At 40.4% G+C, this 23,145-nt stretch overlaps 2 protein-coding genes across 5 annotated transcripts in view; one reads left to right on the top strand and one right to left on the bottom strand.

Moving 5' to 3' along the window:
- Window positions 1–51: 51 nt before the first annotated feature.
- On the bottom strand, window positions 52–19,692 carry kynu (kynureninase). Of its 3 annotated transcripts, XM_040051530.1 has the most exons (15): window positions 12,416–12,689; window positions 11,870–11,981; window positions 10,370–10,564; window positions 10,166–10,286; window positions 10,008–10,090; window positions 7,902–7,963; window positions 7,715–7,786; window positions 5,649–5,723; window positions 5,219–5,365; window positions 3,926–4,024; window positions 2,662–2,735; window positions 2,318–2,370; window positions 2,004–2,089; window positions 917–1,147; window positions 52–429 (listed from the first exon to the last, which is right to left on the bottom strand). In XM_040051530.1, exons 2-15 carry the CDS (start codon window positions 11,922–11,924, stop codon window positions 295–297), a joined length of 1,488 nt encoding a protein of 495 aa, XP_039907464.1. In that variant the 5' UTR covers window positions 11,925–11,981; window positions 12,416–12,689; the 3' UTR covers window positions 52–294. The 3 variants fall into 3 exon arrangements, with proteins under 3 accessions (XP_039907464.1, XP_039907466.1, XP_039907465.1); XM_040051532.1 differs by lacking the exons at window positions 11,870–11,981; window positions 12,416–12,689 and adding an exon at window positions 19,456–19,692; XM_040051531.1 differs by lacking the exon at window positions 11,870–11,981 and having other exon boundaries at window positions 12,416–12,681.
- Window positions 19,693–20,434: 742 nt separating this feature from the next.
- Window positions 20,435–23,145, top strand: part of si:ch211-246m6.5 (von Willebrand factor D and EGF domain-containing protein) — a 46,235-nt gene continuing 43,524 nt past the window's right edge. For both annotated transcript variants that reach the window (XM_040051529.1, XM_040051528.1), the window contains exon 1: window positions 20,435–21,122. In XM_040051529.1, coding sequence (XP_039907463.1) covers window positions 21,020–21,122 — 103 coding nt within the window. In that variant the 5' untranslated portion in view covers window positions 20,435–21,019. The remainder of the gene's footprint in view (window positions 21,123–23,145) is intronic.

Genomic DNA, 23,145 nt, shown 5'->3' with positions numbered 1-23,145 from the left:
ATTTCAAAGAGAGACATAGAGAACGAAACAAAGACCAAGGGAACGTCAGGGTTCTCTCTCAATCTGAAGGCTGTTCTCAGCTTTATTTTAAACTGTCACCAAAAATATTTTACTTCTGAGAATTTATGACAAATATCTCTGCAACAGATAAAAAAAAGTTTAAAAATACAGTGAAGATAATGAGGCTCAAATGGTTCCAAAAGGCACAAAATGAGAGACCTGGGGCGTTTAAAGAAAGCATAATGCTTTACAACCTTCCTAATAACCATGAAAAAACACAGGAATTTGTAGCAGTCAGTTCCTCTCCCAATCTTGCTTGCTGGCGGCCAGAGCCTCTCCCAGCGCTCTGATGAAGCGATGGACATCACTGAAGGAGTTGTACATTGGCACCGGAGCAACTCGCAGCACGCTGGGCTCCCTCATGTCACACTATGAGACAGGAAATGACAAAAGAGTTCAAAATGGTTCAGGTGGTCATTTTTTGAAGCACAAGGAATTAAAGTGCCAAAAACTGGAGCTCCTCCAATGGCCACTGTAGGCAAGTTACAAAAGCGAGCATGTCCCTATAGTTGTTTTTATGAAGATCATCCACCAGTCTGTGCTCTGGTTTTAGTGAGTTAAATGCTAATGTTTTATTTGTATGTACTTGGCACTAATGATCAGGTATCGGTTTATAAAAACAAGCTGAATTCACAAACTTTGGACACTTCTGGCTCCAAAAAAGAAAACAAATACAAAACTGAACTGGCTAAGATGCCAAATACATGACCAACCCCTTTTCTAAATTTTTGATGATAACAACACAGAACTTAAAATAAAAAGACAAAATTTACATTTGATGTTAAAATTAATTACATTCTTGTATTTTTACCTGATTAGGCTTGTACTAGAAACAGATATCGGGGTTTATACTCACAGCGACGCCCCTCTTCTCCAGCTCCGCAAAGACTCTTTTGATGGGAACAGAGAAGTGGAGCGAAAGCTGGCAGCCTCTCTGCTGAGGCTCCGACGGAGTGATGATGTGGACGTGAGGTTTGTGAGGCTGAGCCGGGTCCTTAGTGTAGTAGTGCTTAATCAGATACTCCAGGTAGCCCGTCAGTAGGAGGGACTTCTTGCGCAGAGCCTGCATGGTGGTCATGTTAAACACCTGGCAAGATTTAAATCGTGTATGAGGAAAGAAAATTAAAAATAGATGTTACTTCAGGCAAATGTTTTTTTTTCTTGTACAAGACTATGCTGATATATTAAGGAAGCCTGAAAACAGCATTTTTCCCTTCCATAAGACATGATTTTAGATTACTCTCTCAAATTTTAAAAAAGGAATTTTCTCAATTTTTCAGTTATTTCCATAAGTTTGAGCAATTAAGGCGAGATAATAACCTAAATTTTGAACTTATGTATGGCAAAAAAATGCTTTTTTTCAGTGGCAGAAACAAGTTTCCATAATAAATAATAAACTGCTGAAATAAGCAAACACTAAATAACCATTAAATAGACATGTACAATAATTAAACAATGAAAGAGATGAATAATGAACACATATAGTTTTTTCAAGCTGTGTATTCAACTTGTAATCGACTACAGGCACTATTAGCATCACTGTTTGATAAACACTTACTTACAGATATGCATGACAACAATTCCAGTTACCCCAAAGTGTCAGTGCACTACATACATACATTACATGCATGTAATGACAAAAACATACACATAACACTTGTAATGTTAATAACGGACATGTAACTTCAATAACCTGCACATAACACACATGTAATGTCAATGGTTTGCATATAATGTCCACAACATACGTGTAATTTCAATGGCGCGCATATATTGTACACGTAATATAGTTGTCGTTTTGAGATCATTTACTACACAAACTACATATAATTTGTAACGATTCACAATTCCCGAACGTTAAATAGATGCTAATAATCCTGGAACCCTAGCAAGCTTATAAAATAAGTTTCATTCAGGTCGATTAACATGTCTAGAAGGAGTACCTCCAGACTGGCCTGCAGTGGACAGACCAGCAGGATTGGTTGGTTCGACAGCCTGAAGCCGCTCACTCCAGGCTGCAGCTCCATCACTAAAAACAGAAGGAAAAAGTCAAGAACCCTTTCAAAGCTTCAGGATCCATTCAGTTCATTCAAAGCCTGAGAGGTGTGCTCTTTACACTCTAAACATAAAGGTCTCCAAATAGGCAGAACTGCAGGTGTAATGTTCACATGAGACCACAAGATGGAAGCAAATAGCAACTCTAAGAGCACACAGCAGGCTTGAGAGAGGTCAGTGAGGAATCTGTGATGAGTTTTACCGTTAGTCATCTGAAACCGAGACTTCAGGTCATGTCCCCACCATCCCATCAGCCTGAAGGACACAGGAACAGAGAGCTGTGTTACTTTATTTAATCCAATCTTTAATCCTGTCTATTAACGTATTTTGACTAATTTAAGAGAAAGATACTTGAGTTTGAAAGTTTGACATATTTTATCATTTGATATTAGTTTCACTATCCTAGATGTCCCACATCTGGCCGTGACTGACTCAAGGTGTCACTTGCCAGTGCTGTGACTGAACCAAGAGTGTCAAAATTAGGCCAAGGATATCTACCAACGAAAATCCCCACCAGCTAAAATGTCTGTGAGGAGTGTTTCTTACGTTGGTTTGATGGTATGTTTGTGTTTCTCATGGATAAACGCCCCAGCGAGACCACCAGCACCTGAGTTTATATACTGCAAACAAAAAAGCCACAGTCATCACAAAGCATTTCTCATTTATACTTTTATCTGATAATTGTACTGAAATCGCCTGCAGTTCATTAACAGGGCAGTTAGTGAGCAAGGTAGTCCTCAGTAAGCTGGAGTGAATGGTGATGAGGAGATAAGTATTTACCGCTGCCTTTATGATACATGAATAAAAAAGTCTGTGAAATTTGTCTGAAATTAAGATAATCTCTGACATTTTCACATGCCCCGTTCTGTCCTTTTAGGCTGTTCGCTCTGCTCTTGCATCAATTTCTCTTTCAAACTGTCCTGGATTACATGTGAAGGTTTATGGCAGTTAACAAGCAGTTTTCAGTTTAAATGATCCATAGTTTTCAGCGATGGCGCTAAGGTAGATGTAACATCACTGCTGCACAGAGATCAAAAAGTAGCACTACAGAAGTTATTGAATGGGAGATCAGCCGAATTACCTAAGGCTTTGATCTTTAAAGGCCCCTTCCATTGGTTTTTGATAAAGACATCCCCCATGGTCATTCATAAACCAAAATAAATAAGTAATAAACTGTTAAATGACAGGTAGTTCCAGTTTTTTCAGTGTCTGTTATAGAATTGCATGATTTCTTACTCTTGAGTTCAGAAAAATCTAACCCTGATAGGTTTGTGTGCTTAATTTCTCTCATGAGCTGCTTTGTGCATCCTGGCAAAACAAAGAAATATTCTGTATATTAACAAAAAAAACTTTGATTTTATAATAATTACATAATTACAGGACAGTGTGGACAATGAGACACCAGAAATTTTCTGTAATTCATTTCTTAAACTTTAAGCCCAAAGAGTCATGCTGCCACACTTCTTTCCTTTACTACAGCACCATTTCTTTATCAAGTAGAAAAACAGATCTATTGTTGAAGTTCTTTTTCTTACATTAAAATATCTCAGGGATTAAATGTGAGTTTTGCTGGTCCGGCTCACTTGAGATCAAAGTGAACTGTATGTGAGCCACGATGTAAAATGAGTTTGACACCCTGGTATAAGCGTCTAAAATCGGAACTGGTTGTGTTGTCTCAACCTTTGCCAGAAAGAACATTAATATTCCTCAGAAAGGACATTTGTCCTACAGCTCCACAGAGTCTCATTCACTCTGGACTGTGTCTGGATGAAACAGTGAGCAGGACTTTAGAAGTCTCCTGTCAGCTGACCTTGTAGGAGCACCAGCAGGCGAAGTCGACACCCCAGTCGTGCAGTTCCAACTCGACGTTTCCTGCCGCGTGGGCGCAGTCGAAGCCGACATAACAGCCCTGACAGACAAACAGAGGACACAGTAACAACTTAATATACAGCACAAAGCAAAAGTCTCGAGAAGGCCCTGATTAATTTTTCTTTTGCTTCCAAGATAACAGACTTTCTTCAAATTTTTGTAAGTGGTCTTGAGCAATAGCTTTCCAGGACTTCTAGAGACTTCTAAGTTTTCTTTGGACATTGACTCTTTCCACAATTCAAGGAAACATTTGGTCAAACCGGAAAGTTTCACAACTGAAGAGTTGCATCAAAAAATATGGGATTTATTGCAAATAACACCAATATTTCATAAAATGATGGAGAGATGCGGTGAAAATTTGAGATGAAAATGGGGAAAAGATTTGGGTGTAAACACACAATTGGAAAAAGGGAATAGCGTTGTTGTTAACGTTGGTCAGTCAGAGTCACAGTGGGCAAAACTCACTCAGTTAAAAATTGTGCATCAGTATTATTGTTGGCCCATCAAACTTCGCACAGTGGGTGTGATACCCACCAACTCTAGCTGGAAATGCAGATCTGCGATTGGTACTTTTCTCCATCTGTTCTGTTCTTTTGAACTTTTTTGGAAATAAATAATGAAAGCACTGGGAGCAATCATATACATGCTTTTTTATGTAAGTGTCAACTCTCATTTAAGTAATACAAGAAAATCGGAAAGTTCTGGTGACATTGAAACATCATTAAAGACTTTTATCTGAGTATTTTTTGCTTACAGTGGTTTCCAAACTCTTTTTGCTAGGCCCCCCTTTGTTTTACAAGAAAATCTGTAGCTTTACTGTAGAAAGAGCTAACATCTCCAAAATTTCAGGAGTAGTTCATCATTATAAGGCGTGTTTGTGAACTAATCAAGAATGTGGGATACTGTTTGTCCGTGATTTGGAGAGCCCAGCGCGTGCTCCCGATGCAGGGGAAACAAACTCCGCCTGGGAGACCTACCTTGGCACTTGTGCAGGTAAAGCCAAAGGCAAGATATGCTTCACCATATTTTCTAGTCTTTGGCTTGGAAGGAAGTTGGTTTGGAAACATATTTGGCGATGCTTCATCTTCTGCTTTGCGTTTGTGTGGGAGCCCCGTCAAAAACCTGTCCATTATGCTAGCAGTGTCCAAGCATTTTTTTTTTATTCATACTGCGCCCCCCAGTAATGTGCCCCCCCCACTTTGGGAACCACTGGGTTACAGTACCCTCTCCTCACCTTCCTCTGGCCAGCCTCAGTGATGCGGGCCATGTCGAACAGCTGGCCGGTGTAATACTGAACCCCGCTAAACATTACCACTGCGATAGAGTCGCCCTGCTTCTCGATCACCTCCAGGATGTCCTCGGTTTTCAGGGTCTCTTCTCCCTGAACACACAGAAAGGAGCATCAGTGTTTAGTTTCTAACTGACACAGAGCTACAGACACGTTTGTTCAAATAACAGCATGAAATGCACTCAATAGGTCGGCAACTGCCCTTCATCTTTGAAAGTTAAGATGCTGTGAAAGTTTTTTTTATATCATCGCGTAGTGATATGCTAACACGTGACGTGAAGTAGATGACCTGAGGGTTTGCTTTGGGGAGGAAAACTACCCAGCAATTGTTCCGTCATGGAGAAATTAGTTTAGATAAAAGTGTGCAGTGTGTTACCAGCTTGGGTGACAGCAGCAGCATGCTGTCCTCAGGATCAAGTCCTCGCAGACGGATCTGAGACTCCACAGCGTACTGAGGAAAGAGATTCAAGAAGGACACTGAAGATTTAACCCTCCTGTTATGTTGCAAGTCAAATTGAACCATTTTAAATTGTAAAAATCTAAAATAAATAGTTTAAAGTATTTTTTCAGTATGAAACTTCTTGTGCTTGGCTTCATAAAGGTAATCAACATATAAAATAAAAATTGTGCATTTTCACATATGTACAACCCATGTGTTACCCACATGTCCCAGGACAAGTGGGTAGGACAGGAACCTTTTATGGGCAGCATGTGATGCAAACACCAGCTATACACTGAACATGCAGGTTAACACTGGGAAGCTGGCTGGAAGAGCCCCAGAGAAGAATCATGTCACAAAGGTTGTGCTTGATATGGCACAAGGTCTCAGGGGCACAACATAACCTGTGACTACAACTTGGTTCAGGAGCTTCTAAAGAGAAAGCTCACGATGGTTAGAACAGTCCGAAAGAACAGAACTCTCTGCTGAGCTGCTGAAAACCAAGAACAGGGACCCTCAGTCTTCCATATTTGCCTTCACAGACATTACAGCTCTGGTACCTTATTGCCACCAAAAGGGGAAAAAAGTTGTGCTCATGAGCACTGTGCACAAAAATGCTGAAATCAGCATACGAGAGGACCAGAAACCAACTATGACTCTAGACTGCAATGCCACCAAAGGGTGGGTTGACAACTTGGACAAAGTCACAGGGTCCTACAGCACCAAGTGAATGACTGCACGCTGGCCACTGGTCATCTTTTACAACATCGATGTATCAGCCTACAACACATTTGTCATTTGGGCGGAGATCTTTCCTGAGTGATGAAATGTCCCTCATGTGCTGTGTAGACACATGCACCTTGTTCATTTCCACCTATTAATTTTTGTGTATTTCTGGTTCTAAACACTGGATAGTTTTTACTATTGCAACATGTGACGACATGTCACTTGTGTGCTGTGGAGACTCACAGACACACACACTGTGTTCATATTGCTATCCCTTATTTTGTTCTTTTGTTCTTTCGTTTCTTTCTAGAGTTTACTTTCAATACAAATCCTCTTGAGTTATTAGTCTTGATTTTAAGTCAGTTTGACCCAGAACAGAAGAGATGTCACATGTTACTTTCTCTATATCACTACATACAAAGAAAAAAATGTAAATTATAAAACAAAATTGTAAAATAATCAATGTCATGTAAAACTATTGTGTTTTATATGCAGGTCTTTCTAATGTGCATTAAAAATGTTTTAATGCACATTAAATGCCCTGGGTCAAGTTGACCCACAAACGGTGTTCCTGAGAAACGAACATAACAGGGCGGGTAATGACCAACTTGAACTGAGGAGACAAGAGATTATTTACATCATAAGACAAGTAAGAGAAACACTGAGTGCAGGAAAAGACTCCGTTTAAGCCCTTTTAGGACCCTTTAGGTCCAGTCTGCATGCAAAAGTATTGATGGGCAAAATACTGAACCCCAAGTTCCTCTCTGATGCATCCATTAGATTATGAATGTTAGATAGAAAACATGTGCTTGTATGGATGGGCGCATGAGGCATATTGCATAAAGCACTTTGAGTAGAAAGTTGAGTGGAAAAGTGCTGTATGAGAACCAGTCCATATGTTCAACTATAAATAAAATATGGGTTTATGAGATTTGCAAATCCCTGCATTCTGTTTTTATTCATATTTTACACAGCTTTTTCAGAATTGGTATTGTACTTAACAAACTTAGGGTCAAGGGCATCTCTAATGTACACTCTGGACAGATCTCAAAAACCTTCCTCCTTCAATTAATGTCAGTTCTTTGGGCTAGAAATGTTTCTCGAGTGTTAAAACTGGTGAGAAACACAAGATCAAACCCCAACTAATCATCCACTGAAGTTTAATTTTTCTTTTGAGTTAGACAAAACTAGTAAAGCTGAATTCATGGATCAGGGAAAGAAAAATCCCCAAAGGGAGGATTTGAGAGAAAAATGTGATCATGTGTGGATGTACTCACGTGATCAGATGGAAAGGCCTTGTCCTCTAGAAGGATTTTGTGTCGCGTTTTAGTGGGTTTGTAGAAGGAAAGCTGCCGAATAATTGAAGGACATTACTGTTCAGTTTGAAAGTTGTTGAACTATGTGTGTTATGTTTGTATATCTCATCATTTAAATGGGGTGAAACAGTAAGTGATTGTATCATACCAGCAGAAGATGTAAATTTACTGTCAGACCGTTCATCAGTGCCACTTCCTCAGTTTTAGCTCCTGTCAAAAACAAAAGAAGAAAGACAATATGAGTCGTGTTCTTAATTAATATGTGAATGTTTGAGAAATTTCCCCAAGGCTTTCATTTCATTTCAGTAACAGCAGAAATGAGGAAATCCAGGTTATTTAAAGCATAGTAGCTTTTGTTGAAACCTTCAGTTCACAAAATGGTCAAACTATCCGGTCGTTACGTGATGACGTGATGAATCCTACTTCCGGGCCTAAAGTAGTCTGCGTTTAATATGGCTTTTGTGTTGTTAACATGTTTAATGTTATGTATTTTCTTCTATTTGATCTCAAAAAGCTCCTAAAACAGTCAGTGATCACTGTTGACCTCCCTCGGCTTTTATTACCGCTAATCATTTATTTAAGCTCAGTTTTTAAAACCTTAGGATGTAACTACAGCCCAGCCCATGCAGCAGTATATGAATGACTAACCTCGTATTGTGGATGGATTATCTCAGTTGTTCTCCTGGCTGAAGTTTGGTCCTTTTACAGCATCCTGCCATGCGATTACATTTGTTCCTGACCACCGAGAACACTCACGTTAACTTTTATCAAGTGGAAAAAAAGTTAGCTTGTTTATATTATGCTAACATAGCTGTGTCCCTAGCGGTCACGTAGCACATCATTATATACCAGCTAGCCAAAATTCAGTAACCCTACAAACGTCACTGCTGTTTCGTTTTCTGTCTTCATTTATGTTGGAAGTGATAACAGAGCTGTACGTTTTAATTTGTTTCCAAAACCCCGCAGTCAGGACATGCTATATTGTATTTAGATAGAAGCTAGTGAGCTAACTCCCTGCTAACTCCGTTAAATGTCATAAATTCCGTTTTCATGGATGCCTGGATGTTAAACTCAATTGTTACACCTGGTAGAGCAGAACGCTGATCATTTTATTAAAGATGAAAGACTTTAGACAGTTTTTCAACTCTCAGTAATGCCATAGTGATTGTTTGATATATGGACCTGCAGCGGAGTTTAGGTCCAGACACGGCTAGTGACGTCAGACTTAACGACCGGATAGTCATCTTTATCTGAAGGACTCAAATGATCACATGTATTCTTGTCATTGTCTTCCTCATCCAGAACTTGCGAATGAAATCACAGATGGACTTTGCACTCTTCAAAACAGGCCTGGATGGAAAAGTGCAGTAACTACCAGCTAAGGTAAATGGGACAGACTGTTTTAAAACTACAGCTGTGTGTGAGCATCACAGAAGAACACACAAATGTGAAACTCTAGATTGAACCATCCAACACTTAGCTCAAGTTGAAATGGAAGCTTTAGAAAACATTTTTATTAGGACCACTATGAGTATTTTCAGTGAAAAGGAGACTTATTACCAACTAAAATCATTGGAAATAACAGTCTTTCCTTTGGCAGGTTCTGCTCTTGGACCTCTCAAGTCCTTTCAAAGACGCAGAACTGACTGTTGCACAAAACAGAGCAAATTGGGAAAAATAGTCGTGGGTTGTAAAGCTACTTGCAGAAGAGCTCCAACGGTGGGCAGGCTAAAGCAGCTTAGGTCCTAGTCACACGGGCCTAGAAACTTGTCAGTGATCATCTTTGAAACCCCTGGTTGCTAGGAAAAAACGTTATTCCTCAGCTGTTTGCTGGCTGTCGCTGTGAAAGCATTTGCTAAAGCTGCAATCACACAGGCCTATAGACCAGTTTGTGAACCCCTGGTAACCACCAGTTGCTAGGGCAATATGTGTACCCCATGACCGTGGTAGCTTGCATGGATGATGGCAAGTTGTCTGCAAATCATGGTCTCCCATAATTTCCTTAGGGATTAACAAAGTACTCTGATTCTAAATTTACTCAACGGTATCAAAACTGTGAGAAGTGCAGTGCTAGAAAGTTCCCAAACTCCTTCAAAAACGCCAGTTGCCTTTTGGGTTTTCGTAATCAGTCAACTGTTACAGCCATTGTCAGACTAGTTCAGGTGAGCCAAAATTTGCAGCTTTGGAAAACATCGTGTTCTCCAAAAATCCTGACCTACTTTAGAGGGACCAGCCAAGCGTCAGTGTTTCTTACCTACAACTTTGGCCATCAGTTCCTCAATGTTGTTTTCAGCCCATGCCCAAGGTCTCGCACCCATTGTGTGTCCATGGATAGCACTGTAAAAGAATACATCAATACATGCCACTTTGCCTCATCCTTTGGTTAAATATCAAATGTAAGCATTAACATACATCTTGGCCCACATCTCCAGTTCCTCTTCCAGGTACTTCTTGACATTTTTAGGCTGCAGCCCCAACGAGTTGCCCGAAAAGTAGATGCAGTCCTTGGCACCATTGACCAGTGAGAGATCAGCTAAAGAAACATTAACAGAATTAAACAACTGCTAATAACAAATATTCTTCTCCATCAACCTAAATGAGACATTTTTCACTCACAAGGCGGCAGCTCTGTAATTTTCGGCACCAGAAATTCCTCCCTGAAGTGTCGCAGTTTGTCATGTTTGTCGAAGTAAGCAGCCACTTCTGCAGAGGTCGGACTGCAGCCCAGAGAGTCAGACACTCGTTTCAAAGTTTCGCTGGGAGTCAAGCCGTCAAACTCATCCATTGTGGAGGGATCGGTGGGCTGCTGACCTGCAGGAAAAGCATCAGTTAGGGAAGACATTTTATCTTTATTAGGAATAGGGTTGCAGTCTCTGGGTGCGTAGACTTCCAGATCTGTTTTTTAGGTGTTTACTGACATTGTCTGACCTTCCTCCCGTTAAAGCTAAAAGTCTGCCTTCAGGGTTTAATTTAAAATCCTCTGTGGTGGTGTTACAGATACATGTAAAGGAACAACAACAACAAAAACAACAAAAACCCAAGTCTGGTGTTTCTGGTAGTTAAGCTCACATGTAGACAGACACTGTGTGATTCCTTGTTTGACCAAATGTCCCGAAAACAGCACTAACTCTAAGGGCAAGTTAAAGTTTCGTCACAGGTCTCTTAGTTTAACCTCATCTGTGGTCTGAAATACACCCAAAGTAAACTTTAAGTGTTCTTAGCAGAACAGGTCGTTTGTTTTGTTTTTTCTTAGAGCTCATGTCAAAGGTCCAAGTGCAAACTTTAGGATTTGTCCACCTTTATAGGGGCTTATTATTAGCTACTCTTTCGAGTGGCTAGTAATAAAGGAATAAACTGTTTCAAGGGTCCTTTTTTTTTTTTTTTAGATCTGATTGCTGTAGAATTGTGTAAAGATACAAATTAGTTTGGGTTGTCCTATAATCACAACACTGTTACTCTGGAAAGATTCATTATCCACATGGGATCATTTGTGTTGTAAAGGACATTTTCAGTCTTTCTTTTAAATCTCTTTCTCTGCATCATTTTAATATCTTACGAACCCCAAACCTGTTCTGTTGAAATGTGAATGTTATGTTTTAGTCATTGGTCTGATTGGTTATTTACCTTTGTACACCTCTATATTCAATGCACATGCTACAAGTGACTGACGCTGGCCAAGGCAGGGCTGCTGGCATGCTGGATTCAATTCTGAGCTGTTCCTGCAGCCATTAGAGTACCGTCTCTGATCTGACTGCTCTTGGTGGAAATCTGACTGGACAGAGGCACTGAGATGAGGTGCTCCAACCTATAGTGCCATTCTTGCAGCAGCACTCCACCCTGTGTCTGTACCTGCCCCCACATATCCTCTGGATTCTGGGTATATCCAGACATTTCCCTGGCCTAAATTTAGCCCCAATATGTCTCCTATGGAACACAACGGGGTTATGCTGGGTTAATGTGTTACCACTGGCCAGTAATGGAGAGTCAACAGCAGATCAGGACAGAAGATCCATGCAAAGACTGGTGACTACTTGCACATCCACGAAGCAACCATATTAAATGTTGTATGTTCATATTTTAAAGTGTTGGTCTGTCAAATCAATTTAAAATACAAACTCGTATTTCCTTCTGTTTTTCTCTTTGGTTTCTTCTGTCTATAATCAACATCCATCAGCTGAATCACTCAGATCTTTTCAGAGGGCTTGTCTGCAATATCCTCCTAAGAAAGCTAACATAGACAGAGACTTTTGATCAAAGCTGAGATCATTAGGCTCCAAGAGTCCTCAAAAGAACAAACTAGACAATATATAGAAAGAAATTTAATTTTTGATTTTCCAGAGTTGGTTTCTTCATTTTTAAACCACAAATTTTTAAAAACCTTTACCAGGATTTTTCTATAACATGACATTCTGCAAGATTAGTACACCCAAACACCTTTAAAATGTTTTGTTTCACGCTGTCTAAGCACAAGGCAGCTTCCTTTTAATATGCCTGATAAATCTCTGCGTTCCTTATCAATAACACTGCAGTTCTTTTACAATTAAACACTGAGTTTAAAGGCTTTTCTGCTGACAATTGTTCTTGTTAAAGCATTGCATGCCTCATTATTTATTCATTCTGCTGTAAAGTGGAAGTTTTCGAGCTCTGAAAGCTGTAACTCACAGTTGGATCAGTTGGTCTGCAGATGAGCTTCCTCTATGCATTCAGCAGTCAGACTGAGTGAATCGTGTCCTCTGCAAACGCTCTTTGAGCTCTTCGTTTGCACTATCAGGTTAATCATTGTTTTCATGAACTATGACACATACTCAAACACGCTCTTTAATATCCTGTCATAAGTTCGCCTGTGCGCACACACACAAGGCAGAGCAGGAAAGACTTCCTCATTTTGTGGTTTCTGTTTCATGTATGAAAATGGAACAAACTTACAGAGCGAAGTTCCACGTGAAAACAGAGCTGGCCATGTGATCAAAAGACGTTATTCTGTAGCTGCATCAGTGTCCGCTCTTCTGCTTTGAGACTTTCCAACGGATGCTAAGCCAGGCTGTGTGAGGATTTACTCCCATCCAGCGCCGGAATCAAACTGTAAACATTACTTTATTGATTTTGTGTCCATGCAAAAAAAGATTTTTTTTTTAATTTCTTCCTTCAGCATGCTCTCAAACTGCTGATTTACACAAGTATAAACACCACCAAGTTTGACTTGAGTTGCACGGTGATGAGCAGGAGGCTGTCATTCCTTTTCTTTCAGGCTTCTGCCATTTGTCCACTAGATGGCAGCAAATCATTATTAACAATATGTCCCATGGCTGGTCCATTCCCTTCAAACTCTGACAGTGGTGAAAGTTTAGTCACAGGTCTCTTAGTTTGGCTACAGCAGCGTCCTTCACAGCCACTGTATTCAAATATGGTGGAGCAACGTGGCTGCTTCCACAAAGTGCAAACCTGCTCCTGTGTATTATTCATACATTGATTATAAGTATTATCAGAACTCAGTTGCTGGGAGACATCATTAAACATTAATCTGTGTTTATATCTGAGTACAGAATTACTGACTGTACCTTTAAGATGCCATAAACCATTTTAAAAAAGTGTGTGTGTGTGTGTGTGTGTGTGTGTGTGTGTGTGTGTGTGTGTGTGTGTGTGTGTGTGTGTGAGAGAGAGAGAGAGAGAGAGTTCAAAACTTCTGCTTTTCTTTATGCTGCCTCAGGACAATGTTGTGCAGTGTTGGGAATTTTTCCAAACATGCTTGCTACCACTGTTTTTGAATGTTATCGCATGCATGTAAAAACTATAAACTTTTTAAAGTTTTACTGGTTTTAACACATTTTGATAGAATAAAATGGACAGTCAGGGTTTTAATTACTGATTCTCTGGCTTTGTTAACTAAATCAAATCTGTTGACTGATTTTCTGTAACAGACATTCTGCCAGCATGTTCAGAAGTCTTTCAAATGATAGATTCATTGAGCAGAAGGAGTTTTTTAAACATCTCTTATAGGCACTACACTAGTCAAAGTCACCTTGCACTGGCCCGTGTGTCACAGGAAGGGTGCTGGCTGGACAACACGTCATGTTTTAAAGGTGTTAAGTTGTACACCTCTGTTTCACTGCAAGACACAACGTTATTCTTGAATCAAATCCAAAATGTGAAGATGTTTGAGGTGGGTTTTTCCTTTTCACCTAACAATCAGTTGGTACTTTTAGAAGATTTTATGATTTTGTAAACCTTGTTAATACTGGCGTGAATTTTCCGTCAGAACTGTTTTAATTCTTCATTATAGATTCAATGAGGTGCTGGAAAACACTTTAGAGATTTTGTCTCTAATTATGTGATGACATTACAAAGTTGCTGCATATTTGTCAGCTGCACATCAATAATATGAATCTCCTTTTCCACTCCCAGATGTGCTGTATTGGATTGAGATCTGGTGACTGTGGAGTACAGGAAGCAGCCATCAGAAGATGGGTACACTGTAGTCACAACGGTATGGACATGCCCCTTCTGAGCCTGGCTCTGCTGGAGGTTTCCTCCTGTTAAAAAGGAAAAAGGGTCTGAACTGTTGATGCAAGGCAGGATGGATCTATGCTTTCATGTTGTTTACATCAGCAGTCCCTAACCTATTTTGCGCCACAGACCGGTTTAATGTCAGACAATATTTTCACGGACTAGCCTTTAAGGTGTTGCAGATAAATACAACAAAATAAAATGATACGACCAAGAAAAAACCTGTGGTATTTTGTAAATATAATAATAAACACAAATTCACTGTGTAATTGTGTAACTTTATTAGCAGCGTCCTCCTGAAATGTGCCAACAACAATGAGAGTAACATCCTCCTCTCTGCCTCTTAATGCGCTCTGGTCGCTATGGTAATGCGTAAATATTTCTTGCAAAATAAGACACGCAACTACAACACGGGAAAAGACCCAGGGAAACTGAGTTAACGATAAAAACCCTGAAAACCATACATTTCACAACCGAGCCCCAACTCTCGTGGCCCGGTACCAAACGACTCACGGACCGGTACTGCTCCATGCCCCAGGGGTTGGGGACCACTGATTTACACCAAATTCTGACCTACCACACAAATATTACACCAGAAATCAAGACTCATTAGACGAGGCAACGCTTTTCAATCTTCTATTATCCAGTTTTGGTCAGCCTGTGTGAATTATAGCCTCAATTTCCTGTTTTTAGCTGACAGGAGTGGCACCCAGCGTGCTCTTCTGCTGTTATTGAGATGCTCTTCTGCGCTGGTTTTAACAAGTGTTATTTAAGTTACCTGTTATTTAAGCAGTCTAGCCATTCTCCTCCAACATATCCAAGGGAATTTCTCCCACAGAACTGCTGTTCACTGGGTAGGTTCTCTCTTTCAGATCATTCCCTGTAAATTCTGGAGATAGCTGTGTGGGAAAATTCCAGCAGATCAGTAGTTTCTGAAATACTCAGACCAACAACCATGACACGGTCAAAGTCACCTAAATCACTTAACACTGTATCCTTGAAAATCTGTTACAATCTTTTGGCGGCTTAAAAATCACATCAGTTCAACTCAGACAACACCTATCTCAAGCTGATTGACCTCTGACCTGAGATGCTAAACAATAACTCTCTAGTTGTGATCGTTTCCCCCAGCGCTACGATGAAACGCTTTAGAAAACGAGCTCCTCATTTGTGTTTCCCACAAGGGCTGGAGGCAATAATTGCCAATTAGCTTGTCGTAACTCCTCTAACAGATGTAAACAAAGCAATCAGTGATCACGTTTTCCTCTCACTGCGCTCTTAAAAATGATGTAAAGCTTTTGATTCTTTCCCCAACAGAAAAGATGTAATCTGGTGTGAAAAACATGCCATGTTTAGATGTAGCCAAGCTTGAGTTTATAAAAGTCAGACTAGCAGACATGTCGAGAATGACTCACGTTTTTTTAAGAGTGCAAAAGCGGTATGGTTGCAAGATGTTTGGGGGCACTGTAGCTCCAGACAGGCCTCCAGTATGTTCTTCCCTTGTTTTTCTCACAGTAAAAGAGGATTTGTGACATCTGGAAGTGCTCAGGAGGCAGGAGCTCGAATCCCCCCGCTCTTGTCCTTTCTCAGGGCACAAACATCAAAGGAGGCGGCAGATAATGTTTTCTAACCCGCCAGGAGTTAGCCACCACCGGTCTGCAGTCTAATTTGGATGAAATGTCTCCAGGACAGGTGTGAAAAAGATGACTTACCAAACAAAAACTGTGTACAGTATGTTTGACAACATGCTGTACACAGTGATATTACTGGTACTTTAAATGTACTTATGTCCTATCTTGTTTTAAAAATACATAAAGACCTGTAAAAGAAATACCTATAACAGAATATGAAGACAGCACTGAGACGTCTTCATGTCTAAAACATCTACGTGCTGCAAATTAGTGCCAGGCTGCACTTTTATGCAATACCGATTTCTGCCACAAGATGGTGCAGCGACTTACTGTTGTATTTATTTAATCAGGCAAGTCGCTGGAAGGCGAAAGAAAACATCAACTGGTCGTTCTATGGAAGATTTTTTTGGGCACTGGAAAAAAAAGTCATCCATAGCTCAGAATTTCAAATTAATGAGTCAGAATTTCGACTTATTGCCACCAATCAGATGAATAAATGTATATTATTTCCTTGTTACCTGAAAGCAGAAGGCGGAAGGCATCAACTGTTCAACAGTTTAGCATTCAATACATCTCGACAAACATGGTGGTAAAATGCTGCCCCCTGGTGGATGTTAATGTATTTTGCCATAAGCATTAAAATATTGAAAACACCTGTTTGGGCACATTGTGACTTTAAATGTATTTTTCGAGTTTCTTTGTCTGTTTTCTTCTTTAAATTGGCGTCACACAAATGAGGCAGGATAAACAGAAAATAACAGGCAGAAAGACCTCAACAAATTTCCTCTTAAAGCAGGTTTTGTGTTGAAGGAACATTGTTGGGTTGAATCTCAGCAACCATTTTTAAAAGGTTACTAAGTTAAATGTAATACTTCACTGCTGCAGCACCATATATCAAATAATACGTTCTTTCTCCATCTACACAGAGACACAAATTATACAGTTTTCACAATGTTTCTGCTACAAACATCTACCCCTGTGAGTCTGAAAGCTAAAGATCTGAGATTGTCTCACAGAGCTGAAGTCTCAATGAAAGGGGGACTGCAGAACACCTGCTGCTCCTCTCAGCTCTTTGATTTAGTGGAAAGGTATGTCGTTCTGTCTCCACGGCCTCCAGCACCTGATATTTACTCTAAACTCAGGAGGGCGACCTTCTATGTTTCTGCTCTCCGGGTTCATGCTTCCCCCCCCCGCGGTGAAATCATCTCAGTCACAAACTGTTTTTAGTCACATGAAGAGATAATGAACAGAGGCTTTCCAGTGGCTGCTGTTCAGAAGGGCTTTCCTATCATGTGGCACACCAGAAGAAGTTGTTGAAGGCTTTTCCCACATAATTCAATCCCTTTCGTCTGATATGTGTTTATGGGAAAGAGAATGAAGAAAATACTAAGTAAAAAGAGCATCCGAGAGAGTCTAGGGGTTTCAGAATAACGTAATTCAGTGCATGAGCTCCACATCCACAGATGCAAAGGTAAAACTCAAAACAAACAAAGAAAGAAAAGAAAAAGAATCCAGGAAAGTCACCAACTTCTCTGAGTTTTTCCTACATTCAAATAAAGAGCCTTCCAACAAAGGAAAATCACCAGCAATGATTAGGATTTTTTTTTTTCTTATATTTTATTTAAAACAATTATTTACACAATTTACTCAGGCATAAAATACAAATTTATGTATTTTGATTTTTTAAATCAGCTGGTTTAGTTAGTTACATTGTGACTACTTTGCTTGCCATAAGACTGTCCGCCGTAAATTTCATGAAACTACTTTCTAAGATGTAGAGGAACTGTGACGTGTCTGACGCCTATGAAGTAAAAGTTCCACCTTTTGAAAGTTGTTGATTTCACACTTTTTCAAGATGCATTAGTTCAAAATCCGAATAAAGAGCGTTTTCTCGGTATGCAACAATAGACCAGGCTTTCCTTACAGACAGCATGGTGATACAGCTTATCCAATGAAGTTCGTTGGTGACCAAAAATTTTTCTGGTACTTCTGACAATCCTGTTCAGAACTGCCTGTTTGTTCCTAATCGCCACAGTCAGGTTACCATAGGAGACTGGGATTTTAAATGCTTTCAGTCAAGCCGAGTTAAACTCTTTCCAAAACGTTGTGGGTAACTCCAGAGACTCTAAACGTCCTGATAAGAAATGATCTCTGATTCATTTTCTTGTTGAAGAAATCAGTGTTATCCATAATCTGTGGCATCTACCAGCGAACTCCAAAACTTTGGAAATACAAATTTTTCCCTAGCGACCAAACGTTGCTAAGAGGTTGCCAAACTGTCTCTAGACCTGCATGACTGGTCTAAGCTAACATTGAGTTGTTAGCTGTAAACTCTATGCAGACTATAGGATTGCTTTGGTATGTAAGTCAACGGACAATCTGATATCCTCGTGTTGGCGTTGTTCCCACATCATCATAATTAATGTTTTTCCAGGGTCCACATTACAAGTGACCAATCACCTTCTTGTGACGTCATACTTTTGCGACTTCGAAAAATACCCGCCTTCAGAAACAAATGTTCTTCGAGAAACCGCCTTTTGTCCGCCGATCCAGCAATTTGAATTCCACTCAAGATACTTTTCTTTAATAAACGGTAAGCATTATACATATATTTTCCTTGAAATGGCTGAAATGGATAGCTGTTTGTTTGCTAGTGATAGGCTACTTGCGAACCAGTGTTCTCCAGACAGAGAATTGCATGTCAGTGTATTATGATATATAATAAATGTACAGGTGAATATAGCTGTCATAAAAATGTTGTCAGGCAAAATTGCAGTAGCTTCCCTGATCATTTTACAAACATAAGTGAATAGAATTTGAACTAAAAGGGCTAGACTAATGGTTGTGTGCTGAATCTATGAATCAAAATATCACCTGGAAACATAATTAACTGGTCCATAGCTGTGAAACTGGACATGAGTTCTTGATTCTATGGAGATTAACAGTAATCCAGAAATTTACAAATTTGTCCTGGGCCATCGTGTAATTGTTGTCCCTGGGACACCGGGTGTCCCAGGGACAACAATTACACGGTGTCCCAGGGACAACAATTACACGGTGGCCCAGGGACAACAATTACACGATGGCCCAGGGACAACAATTACACGGTGTCCCAGGGACGACAATTACACGGTGTCCCAGGGACGACAATTACACGGTGTCCCTGGGACGACATTTACACGGTGTCCCTGGGACGACATTTACACGATGGCCCAGGACAAATTTGTAAATTTCTGGATTACTGTTAATCTCCATAGAATCAAGAACTCATGTCCAGTTTCACAGCTATGGACCAGTTAATTATGTTTCCAGGTGATATTTTGATTCATAGATTCAGCACACAACCATTAGTCTAGCCCTTTTAGTTCAAATTCTATTCACTTATGTTTGTAAAATGATCAGGGAAGCTACTGCAATTTTGCCTGACCCAACCCCTGGGCCACGAAACACCAAAAAAGTTGGGGAACGCTGGTCTAGAGAACACTGGTTAGCTAATGCTGTCGTCAAGTAGCCTATCACTAGCAAACAAACAGCAAGCCAAGTGAGGAACATATGTATAATGCTTACCGTTTAAAAAGTATCCTAAAAGGACTTCAAATTCGGCGGACAGGCGGCGGTTTCTCGCAAGTGAAGCGGAGCGCTGGATTGACAGACAGAGGCGGGCACAAGTGAAGAAAATTTGTTTTAAGGTGGGTATTTCGAAGTCGCAGAAGTATGACGTCACAAGAAGGTGATTGGTCACTTGCAATGTTGAACCTGGAACAACATTTATTATGATGATGTGGGAACAACGCCAACACGAGGATATCAGATCGTCCGTAAGTCAACCCCTTATTTAGGTGGACTGAGCTGATTGCTGTGAAGTGGGAAACTAATAAGACGAGAGGGATGATCTGACTTGTCATCAGGTCACACTTCAAAGCTACCGTCCATGTTGGTATGTCATTAGCACGCATGCCAGACGTAACATGCACATCTGCAAAGGCACCATTAAAGCTGAACGACACTTATCCAGGTTTGAAGCAATATGCGCCGTCATCCTGACGTTTTGTTTTTTAACAGAAGGTCTTTCTTAGTACAGCATATTTCCTGCTAAACTGGCCTTCTTGCAGTCCAGACTCAGGGAACAATGTAAACATTGCAAAACCAGAAACATGACAACAGGTCCTAAAATCTGATATCAATTAAGAATGAGAAAACATTTTGGGGCTCTCATGTGCCCCCTGTGCCAACAGTTCTGAAGCATTTGCTTGGATATATGCTTCTAAATTAGTGCATTCTTTGTTTATCTGCAGTGTCCCAACCGATGCTAACAACCTATGAGTTATGAGTAACTCTGTTCATTTCTCGTGCATCATTTTATAATCCTGTTCCTCTAAAGTAAAGCCTGACTGGACGTTCGCTTCCTCCGCAGCTTCACTCGTGCTCTCACTGCATGCGCTGAGTACATAAGGCTGCACAGGAGCGCACATATGCACTGCAGTTACACAGTGTGCGCGGTCTGCTGCAGAGATGTTGTCTCTGCGAAAATTTGTGATGTTTTTGCTCAAAAATGCGTGTTTATTTCATCCATGTGCAGAAAGCGGCAAAACACATAAAATGGGATTTAAAGACTTAAAAGTAATTCCGCTGTGGTTGAGGAGGGGAACGTTATGAAACATGCACATGTTCTCCCTGGTGGGCTTCTGTGACGCTTTTTAAACTGTTGTTTTAGTTTCACTTTGCTCACACTGAGTCAAAGCTTTGCGTCCCCAGGCTCTCCAGCCGTAGGTCTAAACAGCCTGCAAGGAGCACGGCGTGTTTGTGCAGCTCTGATGAAGACGAATGGGATGGATGATTAATTGATTTGTGGCCACGTGATGTTTCGGGGGATTACAGAGAAGAGGACCCACCTACCATCTCCGTGATTTACTCTCACCCCCCTCCCCTCCTCTTCTTATTCTCTCTCAGTGATCTGAAAGCCAGTCTCCCGCGAGCGGAGTGCAAGCTTTCCTCTAATCACCAAAACGCGAATGCGCGGAGGAGAGACAAAGTGCACTTTGCCCCAAATTCGCCACATTTCTCCAAACTTTCAATGGGACCCGTGGACTGGTCCGAGCCTGCTGCATCTGTTTAACCTGGAGCCGCAGTCATGGTCTGTTGCGCATTTGGTTCAGTGCGCCTGTCGTTCTTTGGATTTTTACGCATCGCTCTGCTGCTGGGGGTCGTGCAATTAGCGGCAATAGCGCAACATGGTAAGTGCATGCCTTGTTTAAACGCACCGGGTCTTTTTAAAGACTAGTTTGAAGACTTTGCCGTGATCTGAGCTGAAATAGAAGCAGATGCAAAAAGCGAGACTGAGAGCGGACTTCGAAATGTGTTCTTAAATGGAATGCAGAGATAAGAAAGTGTTACGTGTAAAAAAAAAAAAAAAGAAAGAAAAGAAAAGAAAAGAAAAGAAAAGAAAAGAAATCTGCGTGACTTGGACTGCATTCCCATCACTCAGCTCCAAAGGGTTAAATGGACCCTTCAAAGGCACCCGAACACAGCCAAGCCAATCACAAAGAGACAGAGAGAAACAATAATTAGATGTTTGAATCTGGAGAAAAGATTTTTTTTCTCTCCTTCTGATCTAAAGATGTTTTTAAAAGATTCTTAATTGGTGCAGAAATTATTATCTGATCACAAGTTTAGTTTCCCTTTCATGCAATGGGGTTATTTTCCCGTCATTTAGAGATAAAGTCGTGCATGTGTGGGCTTTAATTCACCAACATGGAGCTGATTATCATTTGGAAAAAATGTGGCAAGTTGCACCCAAATGGAAATAAAAATGTCAAACTGGTGAAGAGAGCAGGAAGTTAAGTGGTCATAATTGAAACAAGATCAGAACACAGAGTTATGACTCATTAAAGAGTATAATTCACTGTTACTTAATATTATACAGTAATTTCAAGGGATTGTTGCTCTCCCTGGTCTTCTTCCCTTGCTGGGATTTCAAAGAGGACTGTAAAAAGGTGCGCATAAAGGTCAGATTTGGTGAGCTGCTGTTTTCCCAGCTGTCAGAATTTAGGATGGGAGTGAATGCAATGACCAAACCAAAGAAAATCTTGGAGCTGCAATTGTGCCGATTACGAGTCCTGACTGTAACAAAAATGCGCTCAGTTTACTCCAACCTGTCACCCTGTCTTGATCTCGCTCACATCTTTGTCTGCAGGGCGTCCAGCAGCAGATCAAAGCACACCATTGTAAACTTTAAGTCATAAAATGAAACACTGTGGGGTCCTCCCAGAGGTTTCCAGACATTACTGTGCCAAAGCAAAGTTTACCACAATTTGAGCACATTTTGTCCTGTTGACAGCAGCCTTCTATTGATTTGTACGTGACATTCAGTAGTAAAGAAAAGAAAAAGCTTATCAAGTAAAAAAGTACATTTAACCTGCTGACCTTGCAGATGTACCATGAACAAAAAGTGTTAAAACCAGCTGAACCTCCAACAACCATGCCACATTTAAAGTCACTTAAATCGACTTTTTTCCCATTCTCATGCTCATATTGAACTTTAACCGTTCATCTTGACTTGGCTACATACCGAAGTGCATTAAGTTGCTGCTATGTAATTAGTTAAAACGATGTACCTAATAAAGTTATCATTAGGTATATATGTGAATTATAAGTCTCAAGGTTTTTTAGCGCGTGTGTGTGTGTGTGTGTGTGTGTGTGTGTGTGTGTGTGTGTGTGTGTGTGTGTGTGTGTGTGTGTGTGTGTGTGTGTGTGTGTGTGACAGAGAGAGAGATTGGTCCCCTTTATGAACACAACAGCATCACTGTCCAGTGATAAAAAAGTTTTACAGGTGTGCTCTCAGAACAAATGAAGGTTGGGTTCAAAGACAGGTGAAGGCCGACCTGTGAGTTCAGAGGACTCATGTTGTCATGTAATAACGTCCTAATGACTACCTGTTCTTTACACAACCACTATCCTCTTCCTGAAACATCCTGTTGAAATTCCTGTCTTTTAAAGTTCTTCCTCCCCAAGACTAACTAGAGATTAACAATCCAACACAATGAGAGACTTCTTCACTTTCCCTGAAGTCTGAGGTTTTATTAAAGAGTTTCGGGGTCTGTCAGTAGTATAAATGCCACTTTCCAACCTCTTTAAGGAACTTGTGGCAAAATATGTATTTTCTGGTTATCTATCATTACTGCTTCAAACCGTGTTTTTAAATAAAGACAATGAAGCATTATAAGTGTTACCCTTGACAAAAAAAGCTTTCATCAGTGA

This window comes from Simochromis diagramma, unplaced genomic scaffold (genome assembly GCF_900408965.1).
Source record: "Simochromis diagramma unplaced genomic scaffold, fSimDia1.1 OVJJ01000107.1, whole genome shotgun sequence".
NCBI classification, from domain to species: Eukaryota; Metazoa; Chordata; class Actinopteri; order Cichliformes; family Cichlidae; genus Simochromis; species Simochromis diagramma.
Note: the sequence above shows the minus strand (reverse complement) of the source record. Positions and strands in the feature narration are given on the sequence as shown.